General features: G+C 37.7%; 1 protein-coding gene across 4 annotated transcripts in view; it reads right to left on the bottom strand.

The window, feature by feature from the left end:
* Positions 1 to 22929, bottom strand: part of KCNT2 (potassium sodium-activated channel subfamily T member 2) — a 157987-nt gene that overhangs the window by 117139 nt on the left and 17919 nt on the right. For all 4 annotated transcript variants that reach the window (XM_087733437.1, XM_087733438.1, XM_087733439.1 and 1 more), the window contains exon 2: positions 1280 to 1359. In XM_087733437.1, coding sequence (XP_087589563.1) covers positions 1280 to 1359 — 80 coding nt within the window. The remainder of the gene's footprint in view (positions 1 to 1279; positions 1360 to 22929) is intronic.

The following is a 22929-nucleotide window of genomic DNA, read 5'->3' as shown; positions in this document are numbered from 1 at the left end:
ATAAAGCTTTCCCTGTGGATGAACCTACAGAAGCTTTGTTAAACCTGATTCTCCAGCTGGAAACTGGCAAATAATTCCAAAGCTCAAATTGAAAATATCAGTTATTGATGGCACAGTACCTTTTTTCTTTTTTTTTTTTTTTTTACTGCTTAGGGGAATATTTTGCTTATCACACTTAAAGTTAGAGAATTTAGCCAATAAAAATCATATGCTGTGATGTAAAACTAGTATTTATTTAATGCTAGCTCTTGCACATGGAAGATCTTATGGTCTGTCTTATTTTTAAAAACTTGATCTAGTCTTCCAAATTTTGTTTGTCTGTGGTTTTTTTTTTTTAGATTGGGACACCAAAAAAATAGTCCTTTCTTTTCTCCTTTCTGTTCTTTCCCAGACACAAAGCCATGGAACCATCTTAACTTATTACAAAGACCAAAATGTATTCTTTCTATTCTGAAAGCTTTATGTATTTGTATTCCATAATATTATTATGTATTACTATTGTAATTTTAGTTCTTTACAGGTGTAGGGCAAATGGAGCTAAATTCAATCCTGCTACACAGAGGAAAATTGAGGTCAGTTACTGCTCTTCTCAGCTATGAATTCTACTGGTCTAATCAAGATTTGATAATATACAATGCTTCCATCCCCTTGGACCAGCTGCATGGATGTATATAAAAAGATTAATATATTAGTTCCTCCACATTATTATCTTCCATGATGGCCTATGATTTTAAGTGCATATGTCAATGAAGATATCTTTAAATCAGACTAAAGACAAGGACTACATTTCTGAGGTACCACATTCAGGAGAAGGAGGTATGTCCTCCCCATTAGTTTCCTTTCCAAACTGTTTTTTTAGTACAGATCGAGTTTGAAATTTATTTAGGAATACTTAATAAAATTGCACACCTTAAAAAGCCATGTACTTCTGCATCTTTTTTTCCTCCAGCATCTTAGAGGCTCTTTGCTTTCCTAGACATAAGGTTGTGACTTGTCAATGTGCATTGTAATGTCAGATCCATGCAAACTAGTCAACTTGATCATGATACAGAAATAAAATCATGTCACTAAGTATTTGATCCTACAAAATAAGTACACTGTTTTTAAGTTTAAATAATACTTTCTGAATTTATTTTGGATATTATGTAAAACTGACTTCTCTACGGGGTAAAATTTTAGCTCAGAAGAAAATTAATAACTTTGCTGTTGCCTGCTATGGAATTGGATTCTACTCAAAGTATCACAATAATGCTTAACAGAAATTAATCCAACTGCTTACTTGATCTTTGGTTTTTGATGAAGAAGAGCTTTAGTCTCTCTTTAAATGTATTTTCATTCATATAGAATTCAACTTGCACCCTGAAATATAAAAGGAAGCATTAGAATTGAATATGAAAGATATAAAATCATTTTTTCAAAATTACTTGTTTCCCTCATCATCTGTTCTTTATACGTAACTGGAGGAACATATAGAGAGTGTTCAGCCAAAAGCTCACTTGGATTTGAATGACTAATGTTAAAAGATTAAAAAACAAACAAATAAAAAAAAAAAAACAACAAACGAAAAAACTTATTTAGTTTATCCCCTTTACATGCAGAATCATTTTCATACTACTTGGACACTCTACACTGCAAAATCAGAAGCATCGAAGTTTTTGGTATTTTCATTGGAAGGCTATTATCATATCTGCATCTTCGTAGGGAAGATTTCCTTGATGTTCAGGTTAAACCGAGATGGAAGGTTTAACTCCCTCCCTGCAAAATTGACATTTTAATGATTCTTCTTTCTATCTTGTTCATATCTCTGTTAAGCATTCATGTCTCAGTTAAGCGTTCACTTGTTTGTGTTCACCTTTAATCAAATGCTCATGCACCAAACAAACCACCCTCTCTGAACTTCACTTTTGTAACAATGAAATGCTGAGACCTGAAAGCAAAATTATATTGCAATAATATGATATTGTACAGAAAATAACTGCCCTTCCTGATTATATTAGAGCAACGGTAACATCTTATTTTCCTCCTTCCCCCCAAATTTGCCAGGATGTATTTCATGTTTCTGTCTCTCAATTTGGTCTGAGTACAACTCATGCAATAGTTCTACAGACTAGAAGAGAGAAGAAAACCATTGCAGGGGCTGGGAAGGGGAAAAGGAAAAGGTGGTGTGCATTAGTTGTTGTGTGGAAAAACTTAGGCCATTGCAGAGTTGTGGAGTTGCACCACTTGCTATATGATGAGTGCAGCATTAGCTCCATTTCAACTGAAGTCCCTGCTCTACCCGGCTGACTGAATCTCCCTCACCAATCCTAGTTCTCCTCCAGCTATGAATCACTTCACTCAGCACAATTTCTGTGCCTTCTTGAGAAGTCTGCCCTCAGTTTGAGAACTGTTCTACTATTGCTAAAGAATAAAATGATATCACAGAAGTGAGTTACTTCCTTACTTCTCACTTTCTCTGTATACCAGCATGTGTTGCAAAATTGCATATACCTTTTCTGTTCATAGGCATACTTGATCTTTATTTGAGCATTTGCTTTCAGCAGTCTTTCTTTCATCAAATGACTGTACTTCAATTACTTGTTCTTATATGTACTGTCATGTTTTTCAAGCAGGATCCTGACTTTAGTTTTTTCCCTTCTTGCATATGAAGCCTTTGCTGGAACAATTTTTATATAATCTAATATTATCTATAGTCCCTCTCTGTACACTTATGGAATTGGAAAATTATTTAGTTATGGGCCCAAAATGGATGGCATCTCAGGTAATGGGACTTTTTCATGCTTGCTTACTTATTACCAGAAGTTTAGGCATGTCACTTTGTAGGACAGGGTCAGCACGTCATAAAAAAGAAGGCTCTCTATGACTCTCTCAGTAAGGTCAGTTAATTTTAGCTAGTCACTTAGCTTTGGTGTGGTTTATTGTAGTGTTCCTTGTAGAATGGAGAATTACGCTGCTTCCTATTCAGAAGAAGCAAAAACATAACCTTATTTTTAAGAGTCTGTATTGGAACTAAGCTCTGTAACTTAGAGGGTTTTGAATTTATTTCTGTGCAATGACATGTTTGATACAGTGGTAAGAGCAACCCTACCCTAGACCAGCTTTTCTGCCCTATCTGGCTCTACCCCTTCTGTGTAAGACCTTTAAGCAGTTGGAATTAAAGAGGAAGAGCACACCTGCTCTTTTGCTTTTTAAGCTAAGAATAGCTGCAACTGCATGTTTCAAAGTGCTTGGGCACAGAAGGTCCTAGAAACTGCCACCAAACTAGAGGAAAAGGCCATCAGATGAAGAGCAACTTGTTTCTGGGCTTTTATTGAGCTTAAATATAGACTAAGTGTTGTGCTGTTCAAGACTGCAGGACTCATTGCCATTAACAGAAGCACAATTTAGATAGTTGGTAGCCTTAAGGCAAGTTAAGGAAGCATGTCCAGGGGTTAATTAGTAGGTGAGCAGGTTTGTGGGGGCCTGAGTTCTGCTTCAGTTCTTTTCTGCAAGTTTCCCAAGGTACTTACTGTCATTAATGCAGTGACAGTTTTAGTGGGAAACATTTCCCATGATTTGGCAGCTGCTGCATGCTAAGTGTATATACTTAAATCTTCAAGGACATATTTCAGTAGGTAAACAAAGTGGCACAAGCTATTAAGTATGGGATGTTATTTAAAAGGAGCACAGTATCAGGGATCTTTTTTACACATTTTAAACTAATCTTTCAGATTTTTCAGTAAGAAAATTACAGTAGTCACTTATGAAAGAACAACATGTTAACAGTAAGCCATGATTTAATGATAATGAGGAAAGAGGATGTGGGAGCTAATCACCCTCCTATCACTACCATTATGAATTGCTCTGATAGCCTTCTAACAGCTGTCTACTTCTCTTCCCTTAGCAACCTGTTCTTACAGCAGACTGGTATTCCACAGTGCAGCAGTTTCCATGGCAAAATGGATTATGAATGCTGCTAACACCACTTCCGTGGCTCAACCCCTCCTTCTCCTTCCCTTGACTTTTTTAAAGTTAAGTAAAAACTCTATCAGCCTTCTAGATTTGCAGGAAATACATTATCATGCATCTACCATCAATGTACACTTTCATGATACTCTGGCTACCAGACAGAATATTTCACTTTGTTTCTTAAAGGTTACTGTTTACTAAGTAAAGTTAATGATGAATGGCTGAAGGAGCCACTGGCGGGCATAAGGACAGAAACCTCCAGATACTGGCCCTTCCCAATACTCTGCTTTTCATTTTTAGGGAGAACCTTTGTTGTTATCTTCTAATGATTAAAATTTTACCTTAAGTATTTGCTCTTTTCTGTCTTTTTTCCCTACTATGAAGTGTAACCTAGAAAACTAGTATTTTGGGAACGTAACACAAATTCTGATCCTCGCTTGCAATGTTAAGATCATTTAGTAGTAATAGTAGTAATGAAGGGCTTGAACAAGCTTTTTCCAGGCTTAATTGATGTTTCAAGTGAATGAGTGAAATTCATTCCCACATGATTATGTAAAACTTGATTATTCTGTTGCAGGATAAATACTAGTTGGAATTTGATTCCAAGCAAATGATTTTGATGAAATGGCACACATGCAGTACAGGGTGATATTACATGTGTACGCAGATCATCTGGCCTATGGAATAGGTTTGGTTTTGTTCTATATTTCTAGTGTAAGTAATTTAAAAGTGTAGCTTAAACAATTTCTGCTTCATGTTTTTTTTACCTTCATGTAAAAGACAGTTGTAGTTCAGTCCACCTTGACCAAAAGGAAATCAAACTGAAGGATTAAAACACTATTTCTTGAGAATGGTTACTGGGACAGAAATGTTTGATGAACGCAAGGGGTTTGTGTATGCAGTCAGTTAATCACTTCTGACTTTTTCTGTATATGTTGTAGGCATTGAATATTCCATGAAAAGCTGCTTTTGGAAGTTAAAGACTAGGTCTTATGCTTTACTGACCCTTGCTTCAGCTTTCTTGAAAATGCACAAATACGTGGCTGATATACCTGTGCCAAAAACAACTGAAGTTATACGATTCTCTTGAAAACACAGTGTGTTTTTTTTAACCTTCTTTTTAAAATTAAATACCATTAATAGTGGTCTTCCCTAGTCTAAACCCAAAGAACAGCGATGTCAGCGGAATCTTTCAAAATGTAAGAACCATCTTGAAGTACCCAAAGTACAAGTATATGTTGCACTCTTCTAATTCAGTCAAAATGTAATTTGAGTAGTACATTTTAATGTAATACAAAGTATAGCAGGCAAATACTAATTCATGCCAAGAACACTAAGGCAAAGCACTTCTCACGACTGTAAATCACTGGGACCAAACTGTCTGCACCCCGGTTATTTAACTAATTTTGTCTGCATTTTTCCATTGCTATTTACAATGTCATTCTAACTCTGTAGTCACACTTTACTATACTAACGATATTACCTTGCACACCCAAATCTACAAATTGGGTTTCTTTTGTGTTAGAAAACAGCAAATTTGGCAGAAATAATCCCTTAAAAAATGAAAGTATGACTTGGATTTCTCACTACGTGCGTGCTAAGGACTGTAAATGTTTATGCTTACTAATTCTTGGCATTGGAATCAAGAAAAGGTGTTAAATGTACAAATGGAGCCAATCTGAAGAAAACTGCATCAATTTATTCAAATCTGTCTTTATGGGAAGGGACCTTTCGTGTTTTTCCTACAAAAAGAGCCTTATAACGTAGACACAATATGTTTGTTGTTGGGATTTGTCAATGCAATATATGTGAAATCCTGTTAGATTTCAAACCTGAAAGTTTATTACATAAGGTATAGATAGGTGCTTAAAAACAAAGCATTTGAAGTACTGAAGTGAACTGCTATTGTCAGAGCTTATTTTACTGCAAAAAAAGGAAACGGGCATTTTTTCTTATAGCTTTTAATAAAAGCTTAGTGTATTTTAATGATGCCTGTCTTGGGTAGCAGTTTTGCAAATTCTGAAATACTCAGAACTGATTTGTTTAGAGCTCCAGAGAAATAGTCATCTGACTTTCCAGGCCTGCTTGTTCCATCAGAAGCAATATGACAGATCAAGACTGCTTGTTGAATGATACTTCATCATCTTGTGCTGAAAAAAATGGCAGAGAGAGCAGTACTTTTCCATTACTGGTTCTTAACTTGGGGAAGCCTTCTATTTGGTTCTGGTAGGAGATCTGTCAGCAGTTGCATCGGTCATGATGAACACTGAACAGATAAAGTTCTGAATTTTTCATCTCCTCTCCATGATGAATGACAGCACCCCAAAACAAATGGTAGTAATTGGGGGAGGCAGGGTGCTTGTTTCCTCCCGCTTATTGGAAAGACAGAAAAGATGCTAGTTCTTTTGCAGCCTCCAAATTTGGTAGTCCATTCTTGCAGTGTGAGTATGGCATGAGAGAGTTGTGGAGATCAGGGCCTCAACATTTTTCTAGGTACTTTATGACATAGTCTTTAAAAGCTACACCCTTACTGAAGCCATTTGCCATGCACTATGCTGACGAAATCTAATATTTGTAATATGGCCCTGCATTTTCTTAAAGATGACTTCTAACAAATGTAGAATAATTGAAACTGACAGGTATAAGGTGTTTTTCTGATAGGGGATTTTATCTGTTTATTATGAATAAACCAATGAATATTTTCAAGATCTCTGCAGAACTGTGTTTATGTAATACTGTCTTGTAGATTCTTTATAATATCTAACATTATTTTTCCAAACTAAATTCTCAAAATATTCCTCTAGAACAACTTATGCAGTATAATTGTCTGGTTCAAATTTGAACTGTCATGTAACAGACGTGTTTGGTCATCTTAATACTTAGAGTGTATGCTATGACCTCTGTACCTGGGCATTTCTTTTGTTCTTTTCATTCTACGGGTATATTTATTTAGAAGTTACTTTCTATATCAGTGAATCTGAGTTAATCTATTTACTGAAGTTTTTCCAGACATACATAATTCGCTTGATCATGTAATTGGATGTTACCGTAACTAATGGATTTATAGAGATCAGGTGTTATCAGCATCACTGTAAAAATTCTCTATTAATGAAGACAGAAATAGCATGAACTGAGTTCAGCTTAATCACAAGTTACAGAAGAAAGGATCAACGATGCATAAATAACCCTTTTTACTGTATCTTTCCAGTAAGTGCTGCTTGTTTCAATTGAAGCAAATCCAAGACAGCATCAGAGAATAGGCCAAACCGAATTTTTCAGGTTGCACAAAGTAAAAATTGGTACCTGAAACCACAAGAAAATGTTTTCTATGTAAAAGCAAACCTTTTCTTTACTTAATTGTTCAAAAGCCAAAATGCTAAAAATTTCAGCCCTTAATTAAAATTTTCTTCCTTACAATTTAAATAGTATATGTGTATCTATATTTCTACATATATAAGTAAAAATGTTTTAAAATTTGATTGTGAGCCAGCTTCATGTCCCTTTTTACAATCAGCTGGCTTCAGTTACATGAAACTATCTGTGAAACCTACACAGGCCTACGGCAGCAATTTAATATTACAGCAATAGAGATATGAAATGACACTATTTTTCAAACTTTTCTGTGCAAGATATTTTCATTTTTTCTATTCCTTTGAGGGAAAGATTTTTAAGTGACTGAATCTCAGTGGTGGGTAGTATGCATGCTTTTCAATCAAATAATATTTTTATTTAAATCCCTCATTCACAATCAGTCTTGCAAATGCAAAAAGGAAATTATCATCTCAGTCCTGCATCCATGAAAACCAGTGACAAATTCACCATTCCAGTAACGGTGCAGTAATAAAAAAATTGCAATCTGTATTCTTTGTCATTAGAAACTTTAAAAAAAAAAGAGAAAAGACAACAAAAAGAAAACCCAAAAAAACCCCACAGAAAATACTATGTTTTACTATGAGGAAAAGAAATCTCAGAGCAAGCTCCCTCTCCATTTTAGCAGCCCTGCAAACACCACACACTTGACTTTTTACTGCAAATATACTTACCTGTTGCAAATCTATTGCCTAAGCTTAGGAAGTTAATAAATCAAATGTGAATGATGCATCAAGAAATAGTGCACTTTTAAGCTAATTTTTTCAAGAAAATTACGCAAGGAAGATACTTGACAAGGTTGGTAAAACTTTTCTCCCCCTTCCCCCCCCTCCCCCTGAGCACACAAGGCAGGGGGGAAACATACATATTTTAAAGTGAATTTCTTGCAGTGAAAGTGAAAATAGCTCTTTTTAACCTCTGGGCAAAAATACTTCACGTGTAGGATATATACAGCACAGAGCTACTGCAATGAAAATCCATTATGCAAGGCTTTTTAACTGTGTAAGTCTGAATATCAGAGAACTCTGAGTAACGGGGTATGCTTCCCGAGTTTGATTCCAGACACTGTTCAGTTGTATATAGTTGTGCCAATTAACCACACCTGAATAGCAGGAATGTTTGTTGGTTTGGGGGTTTTCTTATTATGTTGTCAACTACTTGTCAAAAAGGGACTTGAAACAAACTTGTTGAATATCAGGCATACTGTGATAACACCTTTTCATTGCTGTCAGCCTGGATTTAACTCTATAGTAGAGTGTTAGGAGCAAAAGACAGAGTAACCCATTACAAGCTACCACATCTTTATTTTTTTCTGCTCAAATTTTACCCTCTGTTCACCAGGACAATTTCTCTATTATTTTCCTGAAATTATTTTTCTGTACCAACTTTTCTCTTTGCGATCCAACAAACATTTAATTTTTGTTTCAAGGGAAAGGTTGCTTTGTTATGAAAGGCAACAGGACAGCTGGTGATTCATGAGTAATGAAACTGTCTTAGATGGAGGACAATTCATGTGCCTAACATGTTGTTTTCCTCTGTATCACAACTACATGTCCCTATCACCTGTTGATGTTCTAAAACAAAAGTTACATGACAGATCCTTCTCCTACAACTACAGCAGTCTATTAATTTAATCTATCCTCTCTGTGATAGGTGAGGCATGCACAGGGGCAAGTAGCTTGCCTGGGTACCCCACATACATTGTATGAATGAATTGGAAATTACTGTTCTTAGAATAACAACATGCGTCAAGATGTTGATTTAAAATTTAACAGTATTTTCTACTACAGTATTTTAATGCTAATCATTGTAAACCTTCTGTTTGAAGCTATTTATTAATGCTTACCAAAATTCTGTCTGTTGTAACATTGCCAATTAATTGTTACCTTGGTAAGACTCTTGTTCTCTCTCAATAAAACCTTTAGTTATTTCCCCAAGCAGACACGTTTGTGTCTACACTAGAGTCTGCAGGGTCAGGGGTAGTTTTAGGAGTTGTTTGTAGCCCTCCATGTATTTACCTTCTTGCCCCCAACCTCTTTCTTTGGTCCTCTGAGACCTCTCTCCTGCTACTCCATACTCAGCTCACAATTTGCTCTCCACCATCCTCTCATTCAGACTCCTCCTTCTTCCTATTCTGCCATCCAAATTTTAAGAATATTTCCAATCTCTTCTTCAACAGTTCCTCTTCTCTAGTTCCTTGCAGAATTCACCCTGTCCTGTCTTCTTCTATGTACTACAGAGTTTCACTATGTCACATGAAAACATTGAGGAAATGGCACACGGTACCTCCTGTGGTTTCTTTTCTTTGCTCTAATTCCCTAGATGGACTTTCGCTTTCAACACGCCTTTCTTCTTTACACTCTCACCATCTGGAATTGTAACTCAGGACTCTCTTTCTTCCTTTCCTTTCCTTAGTAACTAGTCCTTTTCTGTTCTCCTTTTGGAAACTTCCCTTCCTTCTAGTCAAAGTCTTGTTCTCTTATTTTTGCTTCTGCTTTTTCTTTTGCAGGAAGAACTCGCTCTCTCCCGTAGTACCACCACCTCTAACTCTAGCCACAGTCAAAACAGAATGTATAGCCTTCTCTCTAGGCTTCCTTCCATGTCACTGTTAAAAATTTCACGATTCTCTATCACCAAGTGTCATTAATTTAGTGTTACTTCTGGCCACTTCTCCTTTTTCATTATCCATCTCGTCCTGTCACTTTATCTTTTAGCTTAATAGTAAATATAAAGGTCATTCCTTTTCTTCTAAATTCCTAGTGTTCAAAATCTTGGCCTGTGCCATGGGTACCTCTGGACTTTACTACTCTTAAAGTCATCATTTCATGACCTTGAGAAATCTCAGTCTTTTGAGATGTTTGGCTTTCCTCTTCTCTTGAATTATTTCATCAATTTTCAGCCTACTTCCAGTATTGCACATAAGAATAGCCCACAAATATCAAGGCTTTAATAAATAAACTCTGCAGCTGCATAAACACCATATGGGCCCTCTTACTGTTGGTGCTATATGACCCTCGAAAGATACTTCTTCCTCAGGCCCATCAGAAACTTAATGGTGACCACGTATGAAAATATCCACTGTATGTTCGAAATAGATCGATGGCAGTGATGGAGTTGTATCACTCCTACTCCAACACTTAACATGTGATGTTATTTCTCTGTAGATTTCATTTTAATAAGTTTGGATTCAGTTTGCATGCTCCCAATTTAACACTTTTCTCTTACAAAGCAAGCAGCTAAACACTATGAGAGACATTGTCATGGAGATTATCCAGATAAAGATAGAAACAGGTGTTCAGATAAATAGGAGCCTTAAACTGTTCTGGTAGATTTTTGTCATCTCTAGGATCTTAAATACAAATCTTTAAAGATTCATTGGTTGCTTTAGATATGGCAGTTTACAGGTACACACACCTTTCTTACATAACAACAAACAACTGTGAATGAAACATGCCAGCTTTGTTTAGGCATACAAGCTACTTATTACTTTTTATTGTCTGTCTTTTTTTCTTTTTTTTTTTTTTGTGTGTGGCTGTAGTATTCCAGGGCCTAAAACAGCAAAAAACACTCTGTGTGCATAGGTCTCATGTTTAATGAGAGAAAGGATGAGCCAAACATGTCTTGACTTTAAGGAAATGCTGAGCAAACACTCTTCTTAAATTTGGTCCCCTGCAAGTGACTCGAGTTAGCCTCTGATTACCAGAGAAGTCAAAATCACTATTCACTTAAAGTTTACTTGTCATCAGTAAGAGAAACATATCTGCCTATTCTGTTACTGCTCTTCTGTAAGTTATCTTTTTTTCCTTCTTATTTTCAAGATTGCATCTTTTCAAAAACAGCAGGTAGAACAAAGCTGAGAGCTGTTCGTACATGGTATCCTCACAGATTAGATCGTTTATCTCAGTTTTATTTTTACTTAAAAAAATAAGAAATTAAGATTCAGTTTTCTGAAAATGCAGCAGAAGGGTGAAGAAAAAAAGAGCAGATGGATAGAAAAAAAAATCCAAAAAAGGAACAAAAAAAAACTTTGTGGGTGAATCCCAATCTGTCATTTTAAGTATCACATGACCAAGTGTAAAATATAATTTTAAATATGACTCATTAATATGTTACCTGAAACACAGAGCCAGCTTCCTAGTAGGTCTGATCCAATGCCCAGTTAGATCAATGGAAAGATTCTATTCACTTGGAGTTGACTAAAATAATCAAATAGTAAAAATATTCAAACTAGATATTTCCCTATTGCTTGAAGTATTTAATTACTGTTTTTCTCCCAAAATGAAAGCAATTTTCTTGCAAGTTCAATTACATAATGTATTTTACACAAAACTGGCAGGTCAGTGTGAGATTCAGAAGAGCATATATATTGATTCTTCTCTAATATAATTCCACAGCTTTTTATTGTTACCATCTTGCTTTATTATTACTTCTGTTTGCTGGCTTTTCTGCTTCTGTTTTTTTTTTACTGTATTATGCTTGTTCTATTTGGTAATCTTCATTTATAACCAACAATTTATTCAGTGCTTCCTGGAAAAATGCGCAGCATAATTATATCAAGTCAGAAAAACAAGTTTTGAAGTTTGGTTTTGGTTTGGTTTTTTGTTTGGGTTTTTTGTTTGGGATTTTTTTTGTTTTGTTTTGTTGTGGTTTTTGTTTGTTTTGTTTTTTTTTTCAAAATTAAATTTTGGGAATTCAGTAAGTTAACCTACATTTTTACCAAAGACATAGTAAGTTATAGGGAAGTATTAGCTGCACCTTCCCAAAACGAAATACAAGCTTATGAAAAATTGGCTTAAACTACAACATTCAGTGTAAACAAACAGATGAATTTACATGATCTGTGTATGGACTCTTACTCACTGATTAACATTTCATAAGGAGAAGTTTCAGAAATGGAATGTTCTGAGTTCTAAGATAGAAATGTCAACGTGTCCTGTCTCCTGAGGGGAACAGAAGGCCCAATAGGCAGACCGGACCCACTTCTTAGGGAAGTCTGCTGCATCCCTGGGGCCCAGGGCAAAGATGTGAAGAGAAAGCTTCCTACCCTGGTACAGCCCTCAGATTACTATCCATTATTGATTTTTCAGGTAGGCAGTGAGAAAGTTGCAACTGGAAGTCCGAGGGCAATCAAGACTTCAGGGCCTTCAGATGACTGGTTAAAGGATTGGGAGCACAAGCAGTGTTCTCCTCTATCCTTCCAGTTGCAGGGAATGATGAGGGAAGACACAGGAAGAGCCAGCAGATCAATACCTGGCTCCAAGCCTGGTGTCACCGGCAGGATTTTGGGTTTTTTGATCATGGGTCGGTTTACATGACACCAGGCCTGCTGGCGACAGATGGGGTACAGCTGTCTCAAAGGGGGAAAAGGATCCTTGCACAGGAGTTAGCAGGGCTCGCTGGAAGACCTTTAAACTAGATTTGAAGGGGGAAAGGGATAAAACCAGGCTCACTAGAGATAAGCCTGGGGGTGGCATGCCAGTGTTTGAGGCTAGCAAGGTCCTTTGGTCTGCTGTCTCAGTGAAGGTAGGGGATGGAGATCCACATGGCAGCAAAGATGCAAGGGCTATGGATGTATTAGAAACCACAGAAGCACCTGAGAATGGTCACACAGGAATTAGGGCTTCTCCCCCAGAAAAGGTGGCAGGATCAATAGCCCAACTGAAGTGCATCTATGCAAATGCATGCAGCACGGGCAACAAACAGGAGGAGCTGGAAGCCATTATGCAGCAGGAAAACTATGACATAGTTGCCATCATGGAAACATGGTGTGACGACTCGCATAACTGGAGTGTTGCAACAGACAGCTATAAACTCTTCAGAAGGGACAGGCAAGGAAGGAGAGGTGGTAGGGTAGCCCTGGATGTTAGCGAATGTTTTGATTGTCTGGAGCTTAACAATGGGGATGATAGGGTTGAGTGTTTATGAGTGTAAGAATCAGGGGGAAGGCCAACACAGCAAATATCATGGTGGGAGTCTGTTATAGACCACCCAACCAGGCTGAAGAGGCAGGTGAAGTATTCTATAAGCAGCTGGGAGAAGTCTCACGATCGCTAGCTCTTGTTCTCATGGGGGACTTCAACTTAGCAGATGTCTGCTGGAAATACAATACAGCAGAGAGGAAACAGTCTAGGAGGTTCCTGGCAAGTGTGGAAGACAACTTCCTGATACAGCAGGTCAGTGAGCCAACTAGGGAAGGTGCCCCGCTGGACCTCTTGTTTGTGAACAGAGAAGGACTGGTGGGTGATGTGGTGGTCGGAGGCTGTATTGGGTATAGTGATCATCAAATGATGGAGTTTTCAATTCTTGGAGAAGTAAGTTGGACGGGGCGGGGAGGGGGAGTCAGCAGAACTGCTACCTTGGACTTCTGGAGGGCAGACTTTGGATTGTTTAGGAGCCTGGTTGACAAAGTCCCTTGGGAGGCAGTCCTGAAGGGCAAAGGAGTCCAGGAAGGCTGGACAGTCTTCAAGAAGGAAATCTTACAGGCGCAGGAGCAGGCTGTCCCCATGTGCCAAAAGACGAGCCGACAGGGGAGAAAACCGGCCTGGCTGAACAGAGAGCTTTGGCTACAATGCAGGAAAAAAAGGAGAGCTTACCACCTGTGGAAGAAGGGGCAGGCAACTCAGGAGGACTACAATGATGTCGTGAGATTATGCAGGGAGAGGATCAGAAGGGCCAAAGCCCAGCTGGAACTTAACCTGGCTACTGCTGTAAGAGACAAGAAAAAAATGTTTCTATAAAATACATTAGCAACAAAAGGAGAGCTAAGGAGAATCTCCATCCTTTATTGGATGCGGAGGAAAACATAGTGACACAGGACAAGGAAAAGGCTGAGGTACTTAATGCCGCCTTTGCCTCGGTCTTTAATAGTCAGACCAGCCGTTCTCAGGGTACCCAGCCCCTGAGCTGGAAGACAGGGACAGGGAGCAGAATGAAGCCCCCATAATCCAAGGGGAAATGATTAGTGACCTGCTACACCACTTACTTAAACATGCAAGTCTATGGGGCTGCATGGGATCCACCCAGGAGTACTGAGGGAGCGGGCAGAAGTGCTCACCAGGCCACCTTCCATCATCTATCAGCAGTCCTAGCTAACTGGGGAGGTCCCAGTTGACTGGAGGTTAGCAAATGTGACACTCATCTGCAAGAAGGGCTGGAAGGAGGATCCAGGGAACTACAGGCCTGTCAGCCTGACCTCAGTGCCGGGGAAGGTCATGGAGTAGATCATCCTGAGTGCCATGACATCGCACATACAGGACAACGAGGGGATCAGGCCCAGTCAGCATGGATTTATGAAAGGGAGGTCCTGCTTGACCAACCTGATCTCCTTCTATGACAAGGTGACCCACTTAGTGGATGAGGGAAACGCTGTGGATGTTGTCTATCTGGACTTCAGTAAAGCCTTTGACACTGTTTCCCACAGCATTCTCCTGGAGAAACTGGCTGCTCATGGCTTGGACGGCCGTACGCTTTGCTGGGTAAAAAACTAGCTGGAGGGCCAGGCCCAGAGAGTGGTGGTGAATGAGTTAAATCCAGTTGGCAGCTGGTCACAAGTGGCGTTCCCCAGGGCTCAGTATTGGGGCCAGTCCTGTCTAATATCTTTATCAAGGATCTGGAGGAGGGGACCAAGTGCACCCTCAGCAAGTTTGCAGACCACACCAAGCTGGTTGTAGCAAGGTGGTTGTCAGTCTCTTTTCCCAAGCAACAAGCGATAGGACAAGAGGAAATGACCTCAAGTTGTGCCAGGGCAGGTTTGGGTTGGATATTAGGAAAAATTTCTTCACTGAAAGGGTAGTCAGGCACTGGAACAGGCTGCCCAGGGAAGTGGTTGAGTCCCCATCCCTGGAGCTATTTAAAAGACAGGTAGATGGGGTGCTTAGGGACGTGGTTTAGTGGTGGACGTGGCAGTGCTAGGTTAACAGTTGGACTTGATGATCTTAAAGGTCTTTTCCAACCTAAATGATTCTATGATTCTATGTCATGTCAAAATCACAAGTTCCTATTTTCCCTCTGAAAATTGTTTTGTTCAAGAAGGTAATTATATTTTACGTTTCCTTTATTGTTCTTTAAGTAGAAAATCTATTGAGTTTTTCCAAGGAAAATGAATTCATCAACTCAAAGAACAGTTTTGGTTTTGTTTGAATTTTGGTATTGCTTGGGTTTTCTGACCCAATTAAAATAGAACGTCTGAAATTTTGTAAGTCTTTGTAGCCTTAAATTTACTTCCTGTGTAACTACAGTTACTATGCAAAACATTATGCTGCCTTTTGTATCACATCGACCTGGTAGGATGTGATCTATATTCTGTGTCCTCCCTTTTGGGAGCTATAGTCTTATATTTCTCTGTCCTAACTTAGTTGTCATGATTGCTTTCTAAATAACTATATGGGGATGATAATATGATTCTTAGTTGTTTAACAGCTTCCCACAGAGTTCAGCAGTAAAAATGGCAAAAATAAGGCCATCTTCACTGAAAATACTAGGAAAAGTTTTATAAGCATCAGATGAATTGGAATAGCCTGCAGTTTCAGAAAATATTGCATTTGTCCTTCAAACATGGAAGACTTTCTTCCCAAGTGCTAAGCTAAAAATGAGTATATTTTACACTTAAGATCCTACTTTTTTTTTAAATTGGCCACCAAAGAGAGATCTCTAAGCAATCTGAATTCTCTGACCCCATTCAGACTGACCTGTGTTGTTTTTTTTTTTTTTTTTTTCCCAATCTCCTGAAGCTGCTTCCTTCAGGACAAACAAAATGTCCATATTATGGATATTTGGAGGAGAAACGAAGCCTAAAATTTAGCATATTTCTCAAAAACAATTATAAACCCGAAGTGTATATGACTATTAACCCTGAGAACATCTGAACATATTGCAGTTGCTGGATCTAAAAATCCAGCTTCAAAATGAAGCCAGTGAAATGCCTTCTGTATTTCTGGTGATGTGATACTTAACATGATGCCTCGGAACTTGAATCACACAATTCCCTCAAAAAATATTCTGTCTGCTATAGAAAGAACCTTGCAGGTAAAATTCATCTTCAGTCAATGAAAGTTTGGCACTCAGTCTACAATTCACATGTGCTTATTCTGCAAAGGCGATCCGTGTATGAACTACGTTTTCAGAAAGTAGTAGACTTTACTGACAAGTCATGGGAAAGTAAGCAGCAAAACTCTTGAGACACTATATCCTTCAAATATTTAGACCTTTACGTCACCAAAATGAAGTTATTGCTAATTTTAGTCTCCAGTGAGATCACCTGTAGTCTGTATGTACATCTCTATATACCTGTGATACATACATCTTTGATTCCTTGATTATTTGACCTCTTGCCTGTTTCCTTCAGCAAAACTGTACAATGTTTCTTCAGCTTAGGAGATGTGAAGGAAGAAAAGTGCTCAATTTCATGTTCTGTTACCACCCTTGCCGCTTACTACTCTCCTTCCATCCCTAATCCTCACAACTTCCTCTTGCCACCCCCAGCTGTCACCACAGTTTGCTTTGTCACCTCCTAATCCCCTCCAGAGAAGGATATGATGAGTGTGGAGTAAGTGCCAAAGCTGCTCTCCAGGGCCCTGTGCAGCAGACTCACTCACAGCAGTTTAAACAGCACAAAGAAGGCTGGCTGAGTTTTATGCTACGTGGAAGGTAAATCCATGTACGCAGCTACCTAGCAATGCAAACATAAATATCTGGGTAGGACTGGCAAGTTAAGATATTATATGGTCAGAGAAATGACCTCAAACCTTTATTTGACAGGTGCCATATAGTGCAATAGAGTTTAAATAAAAGTTTGACAGTCCAAATCACTATTGCAGTAGTAATCCACAAAGGCCAAATGATAAAATTGATTATTTCTCCAGTTGTGTGTTTAAAAAACAAACAAACAAAAAACAACAAAAAAAAAAACAGAAAAACATGAGAAACAATTGTTAGAAAGGAGGCATAGATGGCAACTACCACAATGAAGCTTAAGCACAGGCTGGAGGAAGCGGTAGCAAAGCCTCACAAAGAAGCATACAATATGGCAAATAAAAAGAGCTGCCCAGAATTACAATGTGGGCAGTAGCTACTTTACACAAAGCCATTGGGCTCAGATTGATGGAACAGAGGGGCCCTTAGTTTCCTTACTTCTACAACCTGCAGTGGAGGGAACAGCAGCTCTGAATGGAGGAGGGGCCCAAGCCTTGGGCTTTGGTTTGAGCTTGCTATTACTCGTACTATGGAGAAAGAGCTGCTGCCAGAGGCCTGGCAACGCAGAGGTGTTTAGGACACAAGGCTATGCTTAGACTGCACTTCCAGGTCTACCAGTTTCAGTTTGAACTAGCTGAACTCTTTAATGTTGTAGTGTATGAGTGATAAACTTGCAGTCAAGTGTATACACAATATGGAAAATATGTACATGTATTCAGTGTGGAGTCTTTTACTAGTGTAGATTTAGGATCTCTCTGCAGAAGCAGCAAAATCACTAAGGAATATTCAGATGCATGTCCTCACTGAATCATCTGTTTGGTATTTATCAGCTTACTACTGGCTTTCAGGAAAGTCGTACAGGCAGTTTTCAGTTTACAGATGCAGTAGGTGATTGACTTATGTTTAGAACTAGATAGTTGTTTATTTATCAACATGTGGTTCACCGCTCTCTCTACTGTGCTCAACAACGCAATTTCTTGCCAACTATCATTAAATCTATCAGTACTGACCAATCAACACTTGATTGGCTTATTACCAGATAAACCAGTGGTACAGATTTGTATATGAATTAGATGTAAACACAAATCATTTATCTGTCAACCATGTAAAATAGGCTTGTGCTGACTGATGGCAGACAGCAGTAAACACATTGTCAAGTTAGGGTGTTGTTTTATGACTGCTGTAAGAACCTGCCATTTCCACAAGGGGGGGTCTCTGCTCATGTCACCCTGACAAAGGGGTGACTTCCAGATGAGTCTGACTAGGAATTTGCTCTAATTGAAGACTATTTATATTCTTTCCTTTGGAGAGGGAGTTTTCAATTGGGTCAGTTTGTTCACCAGACTCATCTTAATCATTGTGATTATCATAGCTAATGCAAAGACATAGCAGGTGCAAACACTGAGACAGTGGAAAAGGCAGGACCTTAGTGCAACTGCAGTGTTTGACTGACTTACAGTGGTTATGAACGATCTCTTTGTCCTGGTGGAAAAGATAGCATAAATTTGCTGCCACAAAGTTAAGGACCAATTCTTCAGTTGCCCAGATAATGAAAATAATGGCAGGAAAGGGTGGGTGGGCAGACAACAACCAAAAACTCTAGTCTAGGATTGTACAGCGTGATGTTCAGGGAATTGCATTCATAAATGTGATTATAGGTATCTGGGTTTATGTTGCTATGGAGTGTTTTTTAAAAAATTGGTGTTATCCATAACTATTTCTAAAACTAAACGTTGATTTAGCACAATAAACTGTTGTGCATTCATTACTAGCAAGACTTTTGCTGGCTATACATACTTCCATCACTGGTCTTTAGCTAGTAAGCCTTTTAGGAAAGGCCTTCCACTGATTCTGTAAAATATCTATGCTATTCATAATACAGTTATAATAGCTGTCATAGTTCTATTACATGTTCGTTCAGAATTTTTGCAACTGGCAAATTTATATATTTATAGATACCGTTTCAAAAATAAATCGGTTCATTTTTGTCTCCTTCAAATCTGGAGAAGTGTTATTATCTTATTTTCAAAATTAATTCCCTAAACTGAGACAATATTTTTATAGGCCAAATCCCTAAATAGTGTTCTTAAAGTGCTAAAATATTTCCAAGCAGATTATGAAAAAATCATGTATCTGTCACTATTTGGATGTTAGAGCTCCTACAGGGGTAGTTTTAAGCAGGACATATCACTTGTTGATTTGATCATGCTAATAATCGTCCAGTCAAAGCCCACTTCACAAACACAAAGTACTTCTGTCTAACACAGTACAGATGTTTCTCTGCAACCTTTCCTTAATTGCACTGCCGGTATTACGCTGCCTAATAATATTTTGTAAATGTTAACTAATACAGAAGTTCCAGAGCACGTTTTAGCACCTCAGAACACAGCATCAGGAGTGCTTTGGTATCATTAGGAAAATGTTGATGACTTGTTTCAATAACAACTGCGTTGACAGTATGAACAAAATGGAGAGAATAATGGGAATGGGATGAGTGTTGATGGAGGGGAAAGTCAGAAAAGAGGGTATACCAGAATGAGGCTATATCAGAATAAGAAACAGTGTGTTACTTGCTCTGCTCTTACATTATTTCCTCTTCTTACTTACCACTGTCTGCTAAATAACTGACCGAACAGACCAGTTCAATCTGCTGAATAACAGACTAAATATCAAGGAAGTGGTTGAGTCTGGAGGTATTTAAAAGACGGGTAGACGTGGTGCTCGAGGACATGGTTTAGTGGTGGACTTGGCAGTGCTAGGTTAACAGTTGAACTCGATGATCTTAAGGGTCTTTTCCAACCTTAACGATTCTATGATTCTATAAATAGTCTGCCTCAATGCAGACACTCTTAAATTTTAAAAGAAACCTAATTGAGCAAAGACAATTTTGACTGGCAAAAAAATAATATTGTAATAGCTTTCACCCTTTTAACAATGGGAGTTAGAAAACTTACAAACTTTCAGCTGTATAAATTTACACAGTCAACTGAAACAGCATTATACACTGCTAGCTTACTAAATTAAAGCATGGTATAGCTCCCTATTTCAATTCGTAGTGTTCATAAAATCAAAATTAATTCTTTGACAGGCATAGTCAGAACTGTGTTTGAAAGAAGCACAACTAAGAAGATGCATAAACACAGTATTCCCAAAAGGAAGCTTTTATGGGTCATCTTTTTTGCACTAAACTGATTCTGGAGAAGTGTTAGTTACCTGCAGTCACGAGCTGAATCCCCTGTCCTACTCTACCGCACAAATATATATTTACACACAAAGGTTATCAAGCCACTGCTCTAGAGGAAGGCTGTGTTCCATTTACTGCTGTAACCTTGCCTATTTTTCCTTCAGTCATTCTTCCATTTTCATGTTTGCTGTCTTCAAATGTTCTTCTCTCTAAACGTGCCTCTCAAGTATCAGTCTTTTGTACGTCTTCAGGATTAGGGGGGTAGTTCAGTACCCTGAATTCTTCATTGTTTGATTCATGTTTGATCTATGCATCCTGGTCCTGTGCTCCATCTACTTGGTGCACATTACTTGACTTCTGCCACATTCTTTTTGAAATGGGAATCACATGCTCCTCTGTTTCCCTACAGTGCTTTTCTACAATGGTCTGACCTAGATTCAAGGTCTCTGGATTGTATCAAAATACAATTAATAATAAAAATACGAGTCAAGTATGTATGAAGTTCAAAATCAGATTTTTTGTATATCGCAATGCTTTCCTTCCAGTGCTCTTTTGTTCCTCCCCTTTTTCTCTTTATGAACTCCTAAGAATGCTTTGTCTTAAAAAAATTAAAATATAAGAGTCTCAAGGATCCAATTCTATAGCCATTTAAGTTGGAGAGCACCTTAATATTTTAAATGGACAGGAGATAATGCTCAGTGTGGAGTGATTTCAATTTCTGTGGAGTTGTATAAGCACTGTTCTTAGCACAAATATGTCCACACAATTCCTAACTGGATGTGAACAACATGCATGGGTATAGTAGTCTTAGATATATGGTTAGTGTTATTCAATTAATATCATAATTCTGCTTAGTTTTATACATTCCGGTTGTCGTACTCCCAACATTGCTAAAATGTTAGGAGTTTCCAGGCACAGAGACTAGGCTACAATGCCAGACACTGAATTGACATGTTTTGTAACCACCGTATCAGAGATAAGAGTAGAGTTAAAAATAGCAGCTAAATGAAATCATGGCAAAAGGCAAATAAAAATATAATGTACATTAGGAATGATAAAAATATAAGTACTGGTTAGAATGTCAACAAGAGCTGAAAAAGAACAAATGACACCCATGCCAAGACCTACAAGTTGGATTTAGCCTGGGAACAAACTAAGAATGAAGCAAATGACAGATATAAATAGAGTATGAGCTCTAGCACTCTGCTCCATTATGAGATAATTGGAAGAGATAGGTAAGGGGGAAGTCTGAAGTGAACATCATGTACTTAAATTTTTATAAGGCATTTGAAAAGGTTCTCTGGAGATTGATACCAAAGGTAAAAAATCAAATGCTTATAACAAGGAAAAGTAGTAAACAACTCAAAAAGTAAATGAACAGGTTGATATAACACAAAGTGAGTGCTTATCCTCACAGAAGACATTTTCTTTTGGAAAGAATGTACAGCAAAAATGCTATTACGGCCACAGAAACATACCATTTTTTTTTTATATTTTTAATCTAATAAATCAGCTTGAAAGTCAAAGAGGAAAAGAACCTACTGAATAGGAAAGTAACTTAACTTGAAAAATAAAATAGTACAAAATCCTTTTTCATAAAGGAACATACAATGTTCCTTTAGATAGAACAGAGAGAGTCCTAATAGAATAAGCCAGATAACTTCTTATAGACATAGCAAAGCAGAGGCTGGTTGCACCTATAAAGCAGAAGCACAGTAAGCAAGACAAAATTAATCTTTATTTGCCTTGAACCCAGACAATAAGAACACTAAAATAACCAACAGCAATTAGTAGATATTTTGCAACTTGTATACATATATTCAGTTGTAACACAAAAGAACTATAAATCCATATACTTCAACTCTCTTCCTATGGTGTGAATATATTTATCATTTAGGTAAAAATGTGTTCTTCAGCATTTATTAACCAGACACTGACTTCTGTACATCTGGTCACAGAGGAGATAAAAAAACTTTGTGGTCAAAAGGGACAGATATATACTTCAGGTATAGAATAAGCTACTTTGGCAAAGGGGAAGGAAAACAGTTGGAACAGGCTGACAGAACACTGCATATTCCTAGGTACATATCTTAGGTGTTCAGATAATGTAGCTGCAGAATAAAATTGCTAATGATTAGCTCTTATTTTTGTGCTGTCTGTATTGCTTTGGTAAAATAATACACAGCTGACATGCAAGTGATAATATATACATACTCATGTCTGCTTTATGAATTATATTTACATATCAGTACTGTCTAAGGCAAGCAAAGTACTTGGTATGCCCATAGGTGGAGGTAAAAGCAATCAACAGATTGCCAAATAAATACTTCAGTTAAACAAAAAAACACAGGCTAAACATTAGTTGTTCAGTTAATCTGAATAAAGTTTTCTTAAGACCCTGATTCTGTAAATATTTCTAGACTGGCATATTATCTTTCTTTTTTTTTTTTTTTTTTGGCAGAATATTAAGAATTCTAGTACATGGGACATTGCTTTGCTAGGTGCTGAGACCAACAGAACACACAGAAAAAATTAGCCTTTCCTATTAAGAATTTATGACTAAATATGTAAAAGAAGATAAAGAATTTCATTACATATTAACTGTTACAATAAACAGTGGTCTTAGCATGATAAGTATTAAGAAGGGTATAAATGGGAATGAAGAAGTAAATTATTATTATTACTTTATAAAAGACCCATATACCTTTCCCCCATATGCAGACATATATCCTGCACCA

The sequence above is a fragment of the Nipponia nippon genome, unplaced genomic scaffold (genome assembly GCF_047370975.1).
Source record: "Nipponia nippon isolate SJK-2023a ecotype South Korea unplaced genomic scaffold, ASM4737097v1 scaffold_5, whole genome shotgun sequence".
Classification (NCBI taxonomy): Eukaryota; Metazoa; Chordata; class Aves; order Pelecaniformes; family Threskiornithidae; genus Nipponia; species Nipponia nippon.
The sequence above is the reverse complement of the archived record's forward strand: the minus strand, read 5'-3'. Positions and strand labels throughout refer to the sequence as shown.